We start from the raw sequence: 18380 nt of genomic DNA, 5'->3' as shown, positions 1-18380 counted from the left end.
AACGAATCAATACACCGCCACCGATTCCAACTCTTAAGACACTTCCGGTTCTGCAGGGATGTGGCGGCCACCTTGCCCTGAACAGTCTCACTTTCCTGGAAACCCCATAGAACACGAGCCAACAGTGAAGGGGCCACACTGGTCTCTGCCCCTTTGCTCAGGGATCCTCTACCTCCATGGCCCCCAAGCCATCTGTCCTAGTGATCCCAGCTTCTCAGGGAGCCCCTGCCCTATTCCAGGACAGTGGGGGCTTCTGTCCACTGCTTCCCGGCCCCTCCACAGGCCTGAAGCTGTCCTCACTGCGATACCATTCCCCAGAGAGCGCACTCGGTGGCCGTGGTCAGGATGAAACCCATGGGCAAACGCTGCAGGGACTAGGAAAGGTCACCTGCTGCAGGCGGCACAAAGCCCCAGGTCCCCAGCTCTGCCGCAGGCCCATGAGGCTCCTCTCCCTGGAGCTGCCGTTCCTTCCCAGGACTGGGTGGACTCCGAGTGCCACTGCCCAGTGTCTGCCTCCCTTCCTTCCGCTGGGGACGGAGAGCAGTGCGATGCTGGCCCCCGGGATCCCTGTTTACACAGCGTGATGGCCAACGCCACCCTTCCCAGAGAGACTTACATCATGGGGCCTGAGCTGTGACCCTTTTAGAATTATCCAGACTTTTTTTTTTTTTACAATCTATTTTGAAACTTCCTCTCATTGTACTGGAAAAGCAGTGTAAAATCTATGTGCTGAACCTGAAACTCTCCTGGCCTGCAATCCAAGGAGCCTGTCATTGGCTACGCCATGTAAGTACAGTTTGTTTCCAAGGCCATCTCTCACCGACTTTGTTCTTATTAAAATAATTTTTCAAATAATTTTTACTTTTCCTTCAAAGGAAGTTTTTTTTAGCAAATATGTTCATATTCCCATCATAAGAAGTTGAAACAATACAAGATAAAAATTCCCTGGATTCTTCCCAGTTTTCATTTACTACCTCTACTATTACCCATTTGGAGTGTTTCCTTTGTATTTTTTCCATGTATTTACATATAAACATATGTGCACTTTAAAATGTATAGGTTTCTTTGAGGGGTGTTAGAATTTTTTACACAAAAACAGGATATTAAATATATGTTTTTGTGACTTGCATTTTCCACTCGATATGCCCTTGGGAGCTTTTCCTATCAGTAATGTATTGATCCGCTTTGCGTGACAGGCTGCTTGCCATTCCTGCAATAACCAGTCTCCCCTTCCTCCACAGGAACAGAAATCTTAGCTAGACGCATGGCTGTCCAGCTAAGGACTACATCTCCCAGCCTCCTTTGCACTAGGCAAAGCTACATGACTGAGTCTGTCCAATGAGATGTGTGCAACTTCCAGACTGTGCCTCCACCTCCCTCTTCCTCCTGAAGGAAATGGGGAAGTGAAGCTAAAGGAGCGATCTCAAAGTTCAGGGCAAAAGCCACATGTGGAGAGCAGCAACCACACAACAGTAGGCACCCTGGGTTCCTGAGGAGGGTGGAGCCTCCACACCAGCTCTGGAGGGTTTACTCAAACTATACTTCTTTATCTAAACCACTATTATTTTAATTTGTGCTGTTATAGCATAGAAACTCGTATTACTTTAAAATGAGTGTATGGATCTCATAGTATGGAAATACTACATTTTTTTACACCATTGTCAACAGACAATTTCATTCAATCAAAAAAAATATTAAGTGCCTTCTAACTGCCAGGCACTGTTCTAGGTGCTATTGTTGCGAACAGGCTGCCAATAAGATCCTGGATCACAATTCTTCACGCCCTTCTAGTACAGGTATCTTCTCTCCCTGAGTGAAGGAAGAAGGCAAGAAGGAGGAGCCTGTAGTCCATTCTCTCACTTTAACTGGGGTTACCCCAGACAAGAAAGGTGACCTAATCAAATCTCCCTGTAAACTTGCTAATGAAAGACCTCCTGGCAAACCCAAGGATATTTGCTAGCAGGAGAATCCTTATTTGTGGAATGCTTTCAGCGGGATGTACTTGGTGTGTCTAGGATTGCTCACAGTAAATAAACTTGGAATCCTAGGAGTTATGGAGTACGGATCCCTGAAAAATGCCATATAAACTATGCAGCTCTCAGAGTACAAAATGGAGATACTTCATGGTCAACAGCTTCCTCCATGTGACTGATATAAGCAGGTGCATTTGCTTAGAGGCCTCCCATGTGAAATCTGGGCCAGAGCACATCCTCACACAGCAAGAAAGAACCAGGCGGTGTACTTGGCAGACAGCTTCTCTCTGCTTCTATAAAGCCTCACGATTACATGTGTCCTAGAAATATTAGGAAGCTTGATATGCAATAAGATCAGTGACTCCCAAAAGTTGCACCTAACAGTTTTATCACTGTGTTCTCTTAAAGGGAAAATTTGTTTTAAAAAGGCAAAGGAATTCCTTCTCTTACTCCTTCCTCAACTAAACATAATAGACTGAAATTCTGCACTCATGGACTCAGGTTTGTAAGACATTTAACTTTAAAATGTACCTTTATTTTATATAACCCAATCTGATTTTCTAACTCTAAGCCAAAATTACACCTGATACAGATTTAATTCAGTCATTTCTAAGTAAACAGTCAAATTAACTTTTCCATCAATTCTGCTCTTTAGTGCTTCGGTCGCATCACATTCAAGCCCTCTCGGGTGCGCCGCACTGTTCCCCTCCCTGCAGTTTCAGTGTATGAGGGGACGTTTGTGTAACTGTTGCTTCAACACCACAGGGTGAGGCCACCAGCCTCTCAGGTGTCACTTGGTTTGGTCCTGTGCTCATCTCCTTCTCCCACTGCCTGGCCTGGGTGCAGGCCCATGAGCACATTTACAGTCCTGTGCAACACACTCTCTCAAGCTCTGTGACCCCCGGGAGCCCAGAGGAACTTCTCATGCCACTCAGAGTCATCCCTTGCCCTGACCCCACTCCCACCTTCTATGGGGCAGTCCCCCTCCAAGTTCTAAACACACCAAAGAAAACAGATCTCTTGCACTCCTGGGTCCCAAACATGAGGGCAGCTTCCATCGGGGCCACCATGGAACTCAAAGTGGAATGTGAAGGCTCCTCCCACCCACCTGACCCCCTGGTGCTCTCCAATTCTCCTCTTCTTGCCCCACAGCTCAGGCATTTCTCACAAGGAGGGTAGGAAAGGAAGTACTGATGCTCGCAGTGTGCAGCTCGGTCTTTGTGCCTTTCATCGGAACCCTCAGCTCTCCAACCTGGAATCCAACAGCTGAGCCTCTTGGCCTGACAACTTCCCCTTGGAGTTAAAGGTGGCCCTGTGACCTCCCATCCAGACTGGACATGGTTAGTAGACAAGGGGGAGGAAAAGTCAGGCCAGGTAACAGATCCCAGATGGCCACTCTGCTCACAGAGCTGCCCACACACCCCATGACTTTGCTTCCTTTAGGACACAGTCGCATGTAGTTTGAAGAACCAGGGCAGCCAGGTCAAAAGTTTTCTAAGTTTACAGGAGAAAATTATAAACCAACACTCCCAACACAGCTCCTGCTGACTTTGCGTAGGACCCCAGAGTAAGAGAAATCTCACTACCATCTGCATCACTACCTAACTGCAAAACTACTACATCTATACCTGTATCTCTCTATCCCTACTGTGTGTATGTATATATAGTCGTAGTCCATTTCCTGTTGCTATAACTGAATACCTGAGACTAGGTCATTTATTTTTTAAAAAGAGAAATGTATTCATCACCGTCCTGGAGGTCAAGGGACTGCACCTGGTGAGGGCCTACGTGCTGGTGGAGACTCTACAGAGTCCTGAGGTAGCACAGGGCATCACATGTTGAGGGAGCTAAACTGACTCTTAACAGACCCACTCTCTAGTTTTCTTAGATATGATTAAAATGTATTTGTTTAAACGTATGGAGTACAAGTGCAATTTTGTTACTATACATGCATAGACTGCACAGTGCTGAAGTCTGGACTTTGAGGGTATCCATCACCCAAATAACATACGTTGCACCCATTCAGAAATGTCTCATCACTCACCCCTCCTCCCACCCCCTCACCTTTCCAAGTCTCCATTCTCTACCATTCCACTCTCTCCATCCATGTGTACATATCATTTAGCTCCCGCTTATAAATGTGAACATGTGGGATTTGTCTTTCTGTATCTGATTTGTTTCACTTAGGACAGTAGCCTCCAATTCCATCCATGTGGCTGTGAAAGACAAGATTTCATTCTTTTGATGGCTGAATAGTATTCCATTGGGTATAGATGCCATGTTTCCTTTATCCATTCATCCACCGATGGACACTTAGGTTGATTCCATACCTTTGCTACTGTGGATAGTGCTGCAATAAACAGAAGAGTGCAGGTATCTTTTTGATATAATGATTTCTTTTCCTATGGGTAGAAAGATACCCAGTAGTAGGATTGCTGGCTCAAATGGTAGCTCTATTTTTAGGACTCTGAAAAATCTACATACTGTTTTCCATGGAGGTTGTACTAATTTACCTTCCCACCTACAGTGTATAAGAGTTCCCTTGACAACATCTGTTATTGTTTGAGTGAGGTAAGATGATATCTGACTGTGGTTTTAATTTGCACTTCTCTCATGATTAGTGATATTGGGCATTTTCTCATATGCCTGTTGAACGTTTGTATATCTTCTTTTGAAAAATGTCTATTCGTATCCTTTGCCCACTTTTTAATGGCATTATTTTGTTGCTGTGAGTTGTTTGAGTGCTCATATATTCTGGATATTAGACCCTTGTCAGGTGCATATTTTGGAAATACTTTCTTCCATCCTGCAGGCTATCTGTTCACTCTGTTGATTATTTCTTTTGCTGTGCAGAAGTTCTTTAAGTCCCACTTGTCCAATTTTGTTTTTGTTGTCTGTACTTCTGAGAATTCAACAATAAATTATTTGCCTAGACCAACACCCAAAAGAGTTTCCCTAGGTTTTCTTCTAGTATTTTTATAGTTTCAGGTTTAAGTCTTTAATCCAGCTTGAGTTGATTTTGTGTTATGGTGAGAGATAGCAGTCCAGTTTCATTCTTCTACACAGGGCAATCCAATTTTCCCAGTACCATTTATTGAAAAGGATGTCTTTTCCCCATTGTATGCTCTCGTTAACTTTGTCAAAGATCACTTGGCTGTAAATACGTGGCTTTAATTCTGGGTTCTCTATTTTGTTGTCTAGTTTTATACCAGTAACATGCTATTTTGGTTACTACAGCCTTGTATAATTTGAAGTCAGGTAATGTAATATCTCCAGCTTTGTTCTTTTTGCTTAGAATTGCTTTGGCTATTCAGGCTCTTTTTTGGTTCCATATAAATTTTAGGATTGCGTTTTCTACTTCCGTGAAAAATTACGTAGGTATTTTGGTAGGGATTACATTGAATATGTAGATTGCTTCAGACAGTATGGTCACTTTAATGATATTAATTATTCCAATCCATGAACATGGATGTTTTTCCATTGGTTTGTGTCATCTGCAATTTCTCTCATCAGTATTTTGTAGTTTTCCTTGTGGAAATCTTTCACTTCCTTGGTTCAATTGATACCTAGGTATTTTATTTTTGTAGTTATTGTAAATGGGATTGCTTCCTTGATTTCTTTCTCAGCTAGATCATTATTGGTATAAAGAAATACTACTGATTTTTATACATTGATTTTGTATCCTGCAACTTTGCTGAATTTGTTTATCCAATCTAAGTTTTTCAGTCAAGTCTTTAGGTTTTTCTAGATATAAGATCACATCTAGCCAGGGGCGGTGGCTCACACCTCCCAGCACTTTGGATAGCCAAGGCAGGCAGATTGCTTGAGCCAGAAGTTTGAGACCAGCCTGGGCTACACTGTGAGACTCCACCTCTACAAAAAAATTTAAAAATTAGCCAGGCATGGTAGTATGCACCTGTAGTTCTAGCTACTTGGGAGGCTGAGGCGGGAGGATCCCTTGAGTCCAGGAGTTTGAGGTTACAGTGACCTAGGATAGCAGCACCGCGCTCCAGCCTGGGTGACAGAGCGAGACTTTGCCTCAAAAAAAAAGAGTATGTCATCAGCAAACCACGATAATTTGACCTCCTCTTCTCTAATTGGTATGCCTTTTATTTATTCCTCTTGCCTGAGTGCTCTGGCTAGGACTTCCAGTACTATGTTGAATAGGAGTAATGAGAGTGGGCATCCTTGTCTTGTTCCAGTTCTTAGAGGGAATGCTTTCAACTTTTCCCCTTTTGGTATGATGTTGGCTGTGGGTTTGTCATAGATGGCCTTTACCATTTTGAGCTATATTCCTTCTATACTTTGTTTGTTGAGGGTTTTTATCATGCTGAATTTTACCAACTGCTTTTTCTATGTCTATTGAGATGGTCATATGGTTTTGTTCCTAATTCTATTTATGGGATATATCACATTTATTGATTTGCATATGTTGAACCATCCTTGCATCCCTGGCACATAACACATCATAGCGTATTATCTTTTTGGTGTGCTGCTTGAGTCAGTTTGCTAGTATTTTGTTGAGGATTTGTAATCTATGTTCAACAGGGATATTGGTCTGTATTTTTGGTGTTGTGTCCTTGTCTGATTTGGGTACTGGGGTGATACTGGCCTCATAGAATGAGTCAGGAAGAAATCCCTCATCCTCCATTTTCTGGAACCGTTTCAGGAGGGTTGGTACTAGTTCTTCATAGGTTTGGTAGAATTCGGCTGTGAATCTATCTGGCCCTGGGCTTTTCTTTGTTAGGAGATGTTTTTGTTACTGATTCAATCTCACTGCTCGTTATTCAGACCCACCCTTTTGATAACTAATCCACTCCTGTGACAAGCTATCAAGGATGAATGGATTATGGATTCCACCATTCATGAGGGCTGAGTCCTCATGAACTAATCACCTCTTAATACTGTCACATTGGGGATTACATTTCAACATGAGTTTCAGAGAGGACAAACAATCAAACCATAGCATATCCCTATTATGTAGCTTTTAATCTATATAATAAATTATAAAAGTAACCAAATTTACTAATTGATTTTATGCCAAGGTTCATATCAAACAAATCAAAATAAAACTTAAGCCGCATTTCTGAACCAAGGAATCCTATCCTTTACCCTCCAAGCATGCATAAATCACCTTTCAGAAAACTCCTCCCAAGAAAATTCCCACTCTCTATTTGACCTCCAGCTACCAAAAATTCATTCATTTTCAATTTTTCCCCTTTGGCAGATTTTTTTATAACTAGTTTAAAATATTTTGACCAAAGCACTAATTTCTTTTATATACAAAGAGCTCTTACTAATCAATAAGAAAAAGGCCTACAATCAGGTAGAAAAATGGCCAAGGTACATGAATCAGGAGTAGACAATAAAAGAAATATTTGTGGTCAATTAAGATACAAAATTGCTCAATTTAAGAAATTAAATAACACCATTTCTTTCCTCTCATATTGGCAAATAAATAAAACACTGATAAAACTCTAGAGCTACACGGGTAGGAAGAAAAGGGCCTCTTCTCCAGCTGCCTAAGATGCTGAAAGGGAAGAAGGCCAAAGGGAAGGAGGTGGCCCTGGCCCCTGCCACCATGCAGCAGCAGATGGCCAAGAAGATGGACGTCTGAGGAAAGCCCTAAGAATTTCTGCAGTGGACAGGACATCCAGCCATTACAGGGACCTCGCCCACTTTGTCAAGGGCCCTGCTGTATCAGGCTGCAGTGGCAAAGGGCCATCCTCCATGAATGGCTGAAAGCACCTCCTGTGATTGACTGGTTCACCCAGGCCTCAGGCCACAGGCAGCTACCCAATGGCGTACGCTGGCCCACAGTACCAACCAGAGACAAGCAAGAGAAGAAGCAGAGACTGTTGGCCTGGGCTGAAAGACAGCACTGGCACAGGGGACATCCCCACTAAGAGACGGACCACGTGTCCTTCCAGCAGGGGTTGATGCTGTCACAACCTTGGTGGAGAACGAGAAGGCTCAGCGGGTGGTGATCGCACGTGATGTGGCTCCCACTGAGCAGGTTGTCTTCCTGCCTGCCTGCGTCCTGAGATGGGGGTTCCCGACCGCACTGTCAAGGGAAGGCCTGACGAGGGCGTCAAGCCCGCAGGACCAACGAGTCTGCTCCACTGTCGCCTTCACACAGGTTAACTTGGAAGACAAGGGAGCTCTAAGCTGGTGGAAGCTATCAAGACCCACGACAACAGATATGACAAGATCTGCCATCGCTGGGAAAGCTAGCTCTGGGACCAAAATCTGTGGCTCACGTTGCCAAGCTGGAAAAGGCAAAGGCCACAGAACCTGCCAATAAACTGGGTGAAATGAACACTGTTGAGTTTTCTGTACATCAAAATAACACCAATTCTCCTTCAATAAAAAAGAGGGCATTCTCTCTCTCTCACACACACACACACACACACACACTACTGACAAAAATATAAACTGGAAAACCTCTTTGGTGAGCAATTTGGCAAACTTTAAAATGCACATACACTTTTAAAAACAGCAATTCCACATCTAGGAACCTACCCAAAAGAAAACTCACATATATACAAAGATAGAACCCTAAGAATTTTTACTGCAATCCAGCTTATTATTAAATATAGAAACAGTCTAAGGTTGCCATCAACTGGGGACTGATTCAGTAAGAAATGGCACAGGCATACGACATAATACCACGTGGCCACTACAATGAAGAAGAGTTTTTAAAATTGATATATAACTATGTACATGAGAAATTTGTTTTAGAAAAAAGTAACTCACAGCAGTATGTCACATGTATTTTCAATAAAGGGAAGGAAAAGGAAGAGAATATCCAAGAGGCTGTGCAAACAGAGTAAGTCCATGAAAGGAAGCGAACTCTGAACTGCAGCTCCCCGCGCGGAGCGGGGCAGAGGCAGCAGCAGCATCTAAGGCTCTGACTCTTACAGTGCTGTTCGCATTGTGTCTGTGATTGTACCTTTGGGTATGTCGTCATGAACAAATGGTGGAGAATGAGATGATGAGCACCCACCAACACACTGCACCGCAAGAAATAAAACTGCACCAACACGAGCGAGGCGCCGCGGCACCCCTCCCAGGAGAGGCCCTCCAGCCTGGTGCTTGCTCGTCCTCCCGCTCGCCCCTGGCTTGTCCTCCCACCGAGGGGCACGCACCACCCTGGACAGCAGACTGCGCTGCTCACGGGCTTGAGGCTTCTGTACTTTGCCTTTTTTATGAGCGCGATTTTCAGATGTACTTCAGGTGACGCAGGTACCACTATCTCACTCAGATGTAGCTCTCGGGTACTCCAGTACACCCATAACGTATTTCTCCATTCTCTGTTAATGGTCTTATCTCAGTAAGCAACAGTTGAGAAGGAACTCACTCCTGCAAATCCAACCTTCTGCGGGCAGCAGTCCTCAAGTGTTGTGGTCTCAGGACTCCTGGGAGTACCTACAAACGACTGAGCACCTCAGCGAGCCTTTATCTTTGTGGGTTTCAGCTACTGATGTTTCTCATACCAGAAATTAAACTGAGGAATTTAAAAATATTTATTCATTCATTTCAAAATTACACCAATCAATCCTTTACATATCACAAATAACATATTTTCATTTTTAAAATTTCCAAAATCCATTGTATGGAAATTTTAAGAATTTGGGTGCTGCTACTTAACCAGGTATTTTAATTAATTAATTTAATTAATTAATATAACTTTGAGTCAGTTTGCAGAGACACAGAATTAAACACGCTTGCCTTAAATGAAACACAAGGCAATCATTTTTGATGACAGAAGCATTTCGAGATCCTGGGTTCTCTTTCACATCAACCCCTTTTGTTAGTCACAGGCCTGAATGCTTATCTCCATGAGAACCAGCTTGTGCTGGCTACAGACATTAGGCAGAGACAAAGAGCAAACTACACAAAAGGGAAAGCAGTCCACTTCCAAACATCATCTCACCCACTTCAAGAATTTCAGACCCTCGGCGAGTCTACAAGTAACTCAGCTCCCCTTCCTTGCTCCTCCCCAGAGGAGGGACAAGCTGACAAGGAGGAGCTGGCACAAGGTCACCACCTGGCTCGGTGTGCAGGGGGTTAGAGCTTTCCATCTCACCAAGGAGAGGTAGAAATGCCGAGCAACAAGGGGTCTGGCTCGCTGGTCCCCAGGCTTTCACAGGAGCAAGTGGCCACTGAGGGCGGAAACCCGGGCTGAGCCTGCAGACAGCAGGATGGAGGCGGCAGTGACAAAAGCATTGGCAAAGGACAACAATGGAGAATCTGGTGGCAGTTAGGACACAGAACTATTGGCCTTAGAGACCAACTTGTGACTAGATGCAGTATTATATTTCTTCTAATAGTCAGCTTATTTTGCATACAGATTAAGAAAGGCTGGTGCCAGTAATTTCAAAGGGAACGTTTAACATTCATAGAACGAGTAATAACTGTGTAGAGGGAATGCTGAAGATTCTTCTAGGGCTAAGGGCGAGTGCCTAAGCCAAGGACACCGTCAGCAGGGGCCCCTGCCCAGGCCTGGGCCTCAGAGCGCGCTGGACACCACATGCCTGCAGTCCACTGGGGAGAGGAGCTGACGGGGCTGTCCAGGCCGGAGCTGCTCCACAGCCACAGAAAACCCTGCCCTGGGGTGCAGGCAAGCCAAGGCGGACTCAAAAGCAGAAGCTGGGAGTGAGATGCCCTTGGGGGTGCTGAAGAAGGGTGCATACAGACGCTGGGTAGCCTAACGGGGCACTGTGCCAGGCACCAAGGCATTTCTTCTCAGCGCCAAACCCACCCTGCCGTGCCCAGCTTCTGATCCTGGCACTGGGCCTTGAAGACCACATGGCTCCTGCCCAGGGGCTCGATGTTCAGCAATGGGCACAGGCACTGCCTCCCAGATGGAGTGGGGTGGACTGGCATGTGAGGGTCCCACACCGTTTTTCCTGGGGACTGGGGACAGCCACCAATCCTCACCTGGAGCTGCTTCACTCTCTCACAGCTGCGATGGACTCACAGTCCTGTCAGATAAGGCCCCTACTCTGGGTATCTAAGCCTCCCACGCCCACTTTTCTAGACTCAGCCCCTTTCCACACTGATGACCTTAGCCTTTCTTTTCTGTCTTTCAGCAGCTAACCTTCTTTTCCTTTGTTAACGATTCTGTATACTGAATTTTTCCTGTTCAAATTACTGCTGCGTTTCCTGTCTCCTGGCTGGATCCTGACTGATTCCACCTGAGTTTGTGCAAAGTAAAGCCCTGAAGTCCCCGTCACTAAGAATCCGGAGTCACGTGAAGCTCGCTGCCTGACACCGTGGCACCCTCCAGGGGCCTCCTCTGCTCTCTCCCTCCCTGTGCCAACTCTGCTGCTTCTTCTAACTTCCAGGCACTTCCTGCATCCCTGCTGGCCCCTTCTCTCAGCACAGGCCAGCGTCCAGGTGGGGCCCTGATCGCTGCGGACGGTCACGGCCACCTTAGAAACTCTGCAGACCTGTCCACGGCGACGTCCGGACCCATCTTGTGGCCACCTCATGACCCCTGGAAGCTTCTGCTGCTCTAACTGGGGAGGCTATGGGATCAGACTCACCTAACTACACAGGGAGGCCCACTTGGCAAAGTAAACAGCAACACATAAACCTCAAGAGATTATAGCAGGAACCCATAAAATGCAACACGTTACTACCTGTTTATTTTTAGATAGTGTGCCACGCCACATTATGAAGGCCACTCCAAATCCCACACGGAGCGCCAGGGCTGTCTTGGTCCCAACACTCACATGCCCGGTGACTGTGAGCAAGTCACCTGACAGCCAAACCTCAATGGCCTGGCCTGATGGCCTCAGGATTCCTATCAAGGTAAGGATGCACTCTGCAAAGCAGTGACCGCCACACCGTTATTTCCAACCCTGAGGACATGCTAGCTCCCCTTCTGCTCTGCTCCAGTGTGGGTGGGAACAGCCAGGACCCTCATCTTCACTGCAAAGAAGCCCAAGGCTGGCATCACAACCCCACCTATTCCCCCATGTCACCCGCCCCAAGGAGGAGTCCATTCACTGGTGGGATGGGGACGACAGCATTATCTGTCTCTCAGGTCCGCTGAGGACCATAAGCACCACTGCCAATTATCTAAAATGGCATCATACTCCCCACTGTCCAGGTCACTTTGAATTTCAAGGAGAAAGCAGGTGAAGGTGCCCTGTAATCCACAAAGAACCACATAAGCACCAGTGTCAACCTTTACTACACCACAGCAGTGGAGAAAACACAGTTTTAAATATGTACTCAAAGAGATGAGGAATCTCCTGATTCCAAAGAACATTTTCACCACTTTCCAGGGCCCTTCACCTCCCCATCCCTGCCCAGTACAGGCAGCCCACACTGAGGCCAGCTCCCTGGGAGTGGCCCTGCCCCACCACCTACAGGCTCCACGGAGAAGTGAGGTGAGGCCCAGGGCGGGCAGGAGGGCACCTCCCTGAGAATCCAGACCAGGGCTCAGATCAAGGGACAGGAAAAGACAGCAGCAGCACACACAGCTGCAGAACAACTCCTCTAAGGAGGCTGAGGCCAGGCGCGTGTGGCTCATGCCTGTAATCCCAGCACTCTGGGAGGCTGAGGCAGAAGGATCGCTTGAGCTCAGGAATTCAAGACCAGCCTGGGCAAGATGGCAAAATCCCATCTTTACAAAAAATATAAAAATTAGCCAGGCATGGTAGCAAGTGCCTGTAGTCCCAGCTACTCAGGAGGCTGAGGTGGGAGGATCACTTGAGCCCAGGAGCAGGGGCTGCAGTGAGCTATGATCGAGCCACTGCACTTGAGCCTGGACAACAGAGCCAGACCCTGTCCCCAAAAATAAACAGGAGGCTGAAAATCCATATGATTACAAGTGTTTTAAAGAAACAAAATTCTATGCTTACATACATCAAAATGTTATCAGTGATCATTTTGAGGAGATAAAACGAGAAATCTGTTCTTCCTCCGTTTTTTAAATTTTATTTTATTTTAGAGCCAGAGTCTCGCTCTGTCACCCGGGCTGGAGTGCAGTGGCTGCAACACAGCTCACGGCAGTCTTGAACTCCTGGGCTCAAGCGCGCTTCCTGCCTCAGCCTCCAAAGCACTGAGTTACAGGCGTGTGCCATGGCACCCGGCTCCTTCCTTGCCTTTAAATGCTCTCTCAGGTGCTACATTTCATCATGGAAAACACCAGCCCTGGGAGGGGGAATCAAGTAGAAATATTCACCAAACACGGCCTTTCCTACTCCCCGGCCCTGCCTACCCAGCCAGCAGCCTTAGAGGGTCTTCTTAGGATAGTCTCAGGATGTGAACAAACACTAAAAAGGTGTCTTTACATCGTCAACAGCCGGAGTAGTTTCTCTGAAACAAAGGGAGCTAAGTGCCCACCCCCATCACCTGTCACAAGGGCCCTGGCTCCAAACACAGCACAGCCCCACATGGCAGCGCCGCCTCCTGCTGGAGGAAGTCCTTCCAGAGGGTTCCCTGCACCCAACCGCACAGGCACAGCCCCGCACACTCCCACACTGGCAGCACCACCTCCTGCTGGACAAAGTCCCTTCCAGAGGGTTCCCAGCTTTGCTCATTTACTCTTTCCTGCTCCAAACTTAGCTCCTAAAGGAAGGCAGGGCCCCCAAAGGGATGCTGATGGGTCCAGGTCTTCCAGGCAGCACCACACACCTTGAGGTACCCCTCAGTGAGCAGGTGGCGTGGGGCTCCCCAGGCCCACTGCGGAGTCCAGCTGGTGTTTTACACAACAGGATATTCCCCATGGAGGAAACAGCACGAGGAACCAGCTTTCAGTGCTTCAAGAATATTCTCGCCTCAAGAGGGGTGTGGGACACTGGGATGAAGATTCTGGGGTCAGACCTAAAATGGGCTTCAAGGGACCACAGGGACAGAGCTAGGGAGGAGCAGGAAGGGGAGGAAGGGCCTTATCCTGAGCTCCAAGACGACAACTTCCCTCTCGCCACCACCAGTCCTGCCCAGATGTCCTGCCCAGGACCAGCCATCAGAGCCAGAACCAGAACCAAGGACTCGAACAGGGCAGGGGGCAAGAGGTCCCAGCAAGACACAGTCCGCAGCCCACAGGCAACGCAGACACCCTGTGATGGCCACAGAGGCCACAGGGCCAGCAGGAGGAAGCCAGGACTGTGCAAGCTGGTGACTGGGAGTCACCTCCCCGTGACTGCTAAGTGAGGAGGCCGGGCCTCCACGCTGAGGCTGCTAAGTGAGGAGGCCGGGCCTCTGCGCTGAGGCTGCTAAGTGAGGAGGCCGGGCCTCCGCGTTGAGGCTGCTAAGTGAGGAGGCTGGGCCTCCGCGCTGAGTGGCTCCTGGCAGGCTTACCTTTTTATCTTCCTTAGTCTTTCGAACATTTCGATGGGGACCAAAAATGCTTTGCATTCCAAAGGCCTTCCTGGACCACTCCCTCTTCGGGGCACTCAGCGGGGGCTGCGCGAAGCTGCCCTCCACCCTGTAGCGGTCTGCGGGGATCTTGCTCATGGGAGGGGGCAGTGTGCCGCAGTTGATGCTGGACCAGCCATCGGTGGAATCTGTGTAAGAGTCCTGGTCGCTGGCGTGTCCGCACTGCCACTCCCGGAGCACGTGGACCGGGAGCCAGCGCTGGTTGAAACCACAGCCAGCACCCACGGTGCCCCTCTTGGAAGGGGGGACTGAGCTCCTCAAGGAAGCTGGGGGCACCTCCACAGGAGAGGCCGGCCCTAGGTGCTTGTTTAGGTCCCAGAACCTCTCAGTCTGATGAGCGGCCTCAAATGGGGGGCTCCCTTCGGGGTCCGGACAGAAGGGCCCAGTCCAGGGAGCACCCCAGGGCTGGGCACCCCTCCCACCCACACCGTCCCACGTGCTGCCTCCGGGGCCGTGTCTGCTCGAGCTCCCACCCAGGTCCACCACAAGGACCCGGTTGCTCTTCTCCTCCTGGTGGAAGTTCCCGATGCCGCTGTCACTGTTGCTGCTGGTGCTGTTGTTCTGGTGGGCATCGGCGTCCCCGTCCAGAAAGGCGCGGGCCCGCATGCCCTCAATCAGCTCACCCATGTCTCGGTACAGGACAGAGATGAACTGCAGGACGGGGAGGGAGGACGCCGGGAATTCCAGACAGCCATTGGTGTCCGGGTCGGCCGTGCACTCAAACCCAAACCGCCGAGCAATGCCTTGGTGGATCTTGTGATTAAACAAGTCTGGGTCCACCATGAACACGTGGCAGGAAGTCCGCAGGGCGCCCTCCTCCTCCTGGGCCAGGCTCCCGTCGTCATTTGTCTGCATGGTAACCAACCCGAAAAATCGCCGGTCGTCCGGGCACACGGCGCTGAAGGCCAGCTTCTCGGCCGGGTACTCGGCCACGACCCCAGCCTTGTCAGTGCTCAGCTGCACACAGTCGTGCATGATCTTCATGGTCACCAGCGAGTGGATTTTCTGCTCCGCCCGCAGGCGCCGCATGCAGCCGCGGATGGCTTGCAAGCTGTCGGACTCCAGGTTGGAGCTCGTGGAAGGAAGCTCAATGGAGCCTAAGTAGCCCACGATCATCGCCACGTTTAAAATACTTGCATCCAATGCAAAATCGTCATGACTTTCTAGTCCAATGCTGAAAACCGAATCATCATGAATAACTTTTGATATTTCCTCCTTAGAAAGCATGTTGGGATTTGGATTATTTATACTTTCATGTCCAACATCAAATCGAGTTGCGGCCGACTCCGAAAGGGATCTTTGTTTCCATTTCAAGGGCTCTGAACTGCTCGCACAAAGGCTCGGGTTTTCAAAAATCATATTGAAAATTCCACCAGACTGCATTTCCTCCACGACTCGCTCTGCTCTGTTTATACCTAGTGCTTTAGAATCCAGCTTGGGCTTCAGCCAGCCTTTTCCTTCATAGAGTCCCCCTTCTTCGTCACTGGAACAGGATTCGAAGCGGCCGACGCCTTCAGCAATCACCATGTGCAGGACACCAGAGCACTTCCCAATTAATTTCACTACATCTTCATGAGATGCTTTTTTCACGTTGATTTCATTGACAGCAAGTATCTGGTCTCCAGCTCGGAGGCCCACGAAATCCGCAGGGCTCCCTCTCATGACGCAGCTGAGCACACAGGGTGCCTGTCCCGAAAGCGTGAATCCGTAGCCGGCCCTCCCCCGGGCAACCTCCACACTCCGCACCCTCGGGGGCGCCGGCCCAGGCAATGGGCGTTTGGACGCCTCCCCAGCTCTAAACATTCTGATGAGCTTCCAAGACCAAGAGCACGTCTCATTGTTCCCTTGGAGCCATATTTCAAGGAATGCTTGATGCTACCATGTTTGCTTCTTCAAACAGTGCCCTAAGAAAGAAAAACGAACAGCTCATTATTAAAGAGCCCATCTTTCTCCACCACTCACTGGTATTAGCTAAACAGGAAAAGATAATTCATAATAAAAACCACCACAGAAAGAGCCTCTAAGTGTCTACAGATAATAAATCTTCAAGTCAGGCTAAGAAACTTCCTTTCGGAGTAGAAAATGTCTCCCACAACTGCTACCTTGTTACCACACAAATTCCTGCCAGGCCCACCCGCCACGGGCGTGAGGATGCAGGACTGCTTCCCAGCACTGCTTCCACACCCTGTTTGGATGGAAAGAGCCCCTTGCTACTCAAAGTGTGGTCCGTGGACTGGCAGCCCGTCTGAAAGGCAGACTCTCGGGCTCCACGCAGAAGAAACACACCCAAACCCACGTTTCACAGGATGGCAGAGTCCAAGCGTGAGAAGCAAGGCCTGCTACAGGCTTCAGGTTCAAAGGCACCTGCAGAACACTGAGTCTAACCCCTTAGTTGATCATAAATCCCTTCACATAGAGTTTTCCCTCAGGAGAGGGGTCACCTAATATTCCATGACCCTCCCACATTAATTTATTTTGAATATACTGTGTGGGGGAAAACGTATTAGCCTGAAACAACCTCGATCAATACTGCAGACGCCACTCAACAGGCTAGATAAAAACCACCACCAAAAAAAGCAGAAATGTCATCATATTAACTCAATTCTTCCAGGGGGTATAAAAGTATTGGTTGTCATTGAGAACAAACTTGTCAGTGGTCCGCGGATCACCCCCAGGCCAGTGATTCCCTAGGATTCCCAGGACTTGGCACAAAGGTGCTCTCACAGCTGAGATTCATTACAGCGAAAGGATTCCACACAAAATCAGCAAGGGCAGAGGTCCATGGGGCGATGTCCCAAAGAAACCAGGCTTGAGCTTCCAGAATCCTCTCCCAGCGGGGTCACGCAGGACGCACTTAACTCCCTACACAGTGAGCCGTGACAACGCATGTGCAGTGTCGTCACCAGGGAAGCCCACTAGAGACTCGGTGCCAGGGTTTTTACTGGGGGCTGGGCACATGGGCACCCTCTGCCTGCTTCGTGCCCAGACTCTGGACTCCCAGAAGAAAGGAAGGTTCTCAGCACAAACCTTGTTCCCCACACAAGCAGCTGAGCACAGGGAGCCCCTCTTCATTGAGGGTGGTGGGCACCGTCCTGACACCAGCGGGGGGCCAGCCTTGCACACAGGCCTCTCAGGATAGTCTCGGGCCTGCTGTGTAGTCTCTTCTCCAAGACTCTTTAAAGATCACTTTAAAAAGCAATACAGTAAGTGACTGTATTGTGAAGACGCAAAATAGAATAGAGGGTATGTTTTTTTAAAGAAATAATTGTTTTAGGCCAGGTGCGGTGGCTCACGCCTATAATCCCAGCGCTTTGGGAGGCCGAGGCAGGTGGACCACGAGGTTAGGAGATCAAGACCATCCTGGCTAACACGGTGAAACCTTGTTTCTACCAAAAATACAAAAAAAATTAGCTGGGCATGGTGGCGGACGCCTGTAGTCCCAGCTACTCGGGAGGCTGAGGCAGGAGAATGGCATGAACTCGGGAGGCGGAGCTTGCAGTGAGCCGAGATCGTGCCACTGCACTCCAGCCTGGGTGACAAAGCGAGACTCTGTCTCAAAAAATAAAATAAAATAAAATAAATAATTGTTTTAAAGTTAATAACTTCTAATAGAAAAGATTTTTGTGTCTTGGGATAAAGTTTCCAGCAATAGGATCATAAACAGATTTGAAGTAATTTACACACATAAAAGCTACAGAACTAGATAGAGTGGAAAGGCTATTACTAGGTGACTCCAAAAGTGGCTTCAGTGATGACAAAACACGGACATAGAACATGCGTACTTAGTAAAATTATGTTTTGATGGAAAAGAGTAAAAAATGAATATAAATTACATTACTCAATATCTAAGTAGTACTGTATTAATAATTTAAATATTAGGACTGGGCATTTAACTATTTAAAATCATTTAAAAATGAATTTAAAAAATAAAATAATTAAAATTATTTTAAAATTTTTAGTTTTTTAATAATTAAAAATTATTAAAAATCATCATTAAAAAATAAATAAATA

The 18380-nt window shown here is 47.8% G+C and overlaps 1 protein-coding gene across 8 annotated transcripts in view; it reads right to left on the bottom strand.

Annotated features, from left to right (window-relative positions):
• Positions 1 to 18380, bottom strand: part of RGS12 (regulator of G protein signaling 12) — a 149432-nt gene that overhangs the window by 109814 nt on the left and 21238 nt on the right. For 5 of the 8 annotated variants that reach the window (XM_063808595.1, XM_009447266.4, XM_009447267.4 and 2 more), the window contains exon 2: positions 14292 to 16273. The exons of the other annotated variants lie outside the window; for them this stretch is intronic. In XM_063808595.1, coding sequence (XP_063664665.1) covers positions 14292 to 16172 — 1881 coding nt within the window. In that variant the 5' untranslated portion in view covers positions 16173 to 16273. The remainder of the gene's footprint in view (positions 1 to 14291; positions 16274 to 18380) is intronic. 8 annotated transcript variants of the gene reach the window in all.

Source organism: Pan troglodytes, chromosome 3, assembly GCF_028858775.2.
Source record: "Pan troglodytes isolate AG18354 chromosome 3, NHGRI_mPanTro3-v2.0_pri, whole genome shotgun sequence".
NCBI lineage: Eukaryota > Metazoa > Chordata > Mammalia > Primates > Hominidae > Pan > Pan troglodytes.
This window is presented reverse-complemented; position numbering and strand designations above follow the sequence as displayed.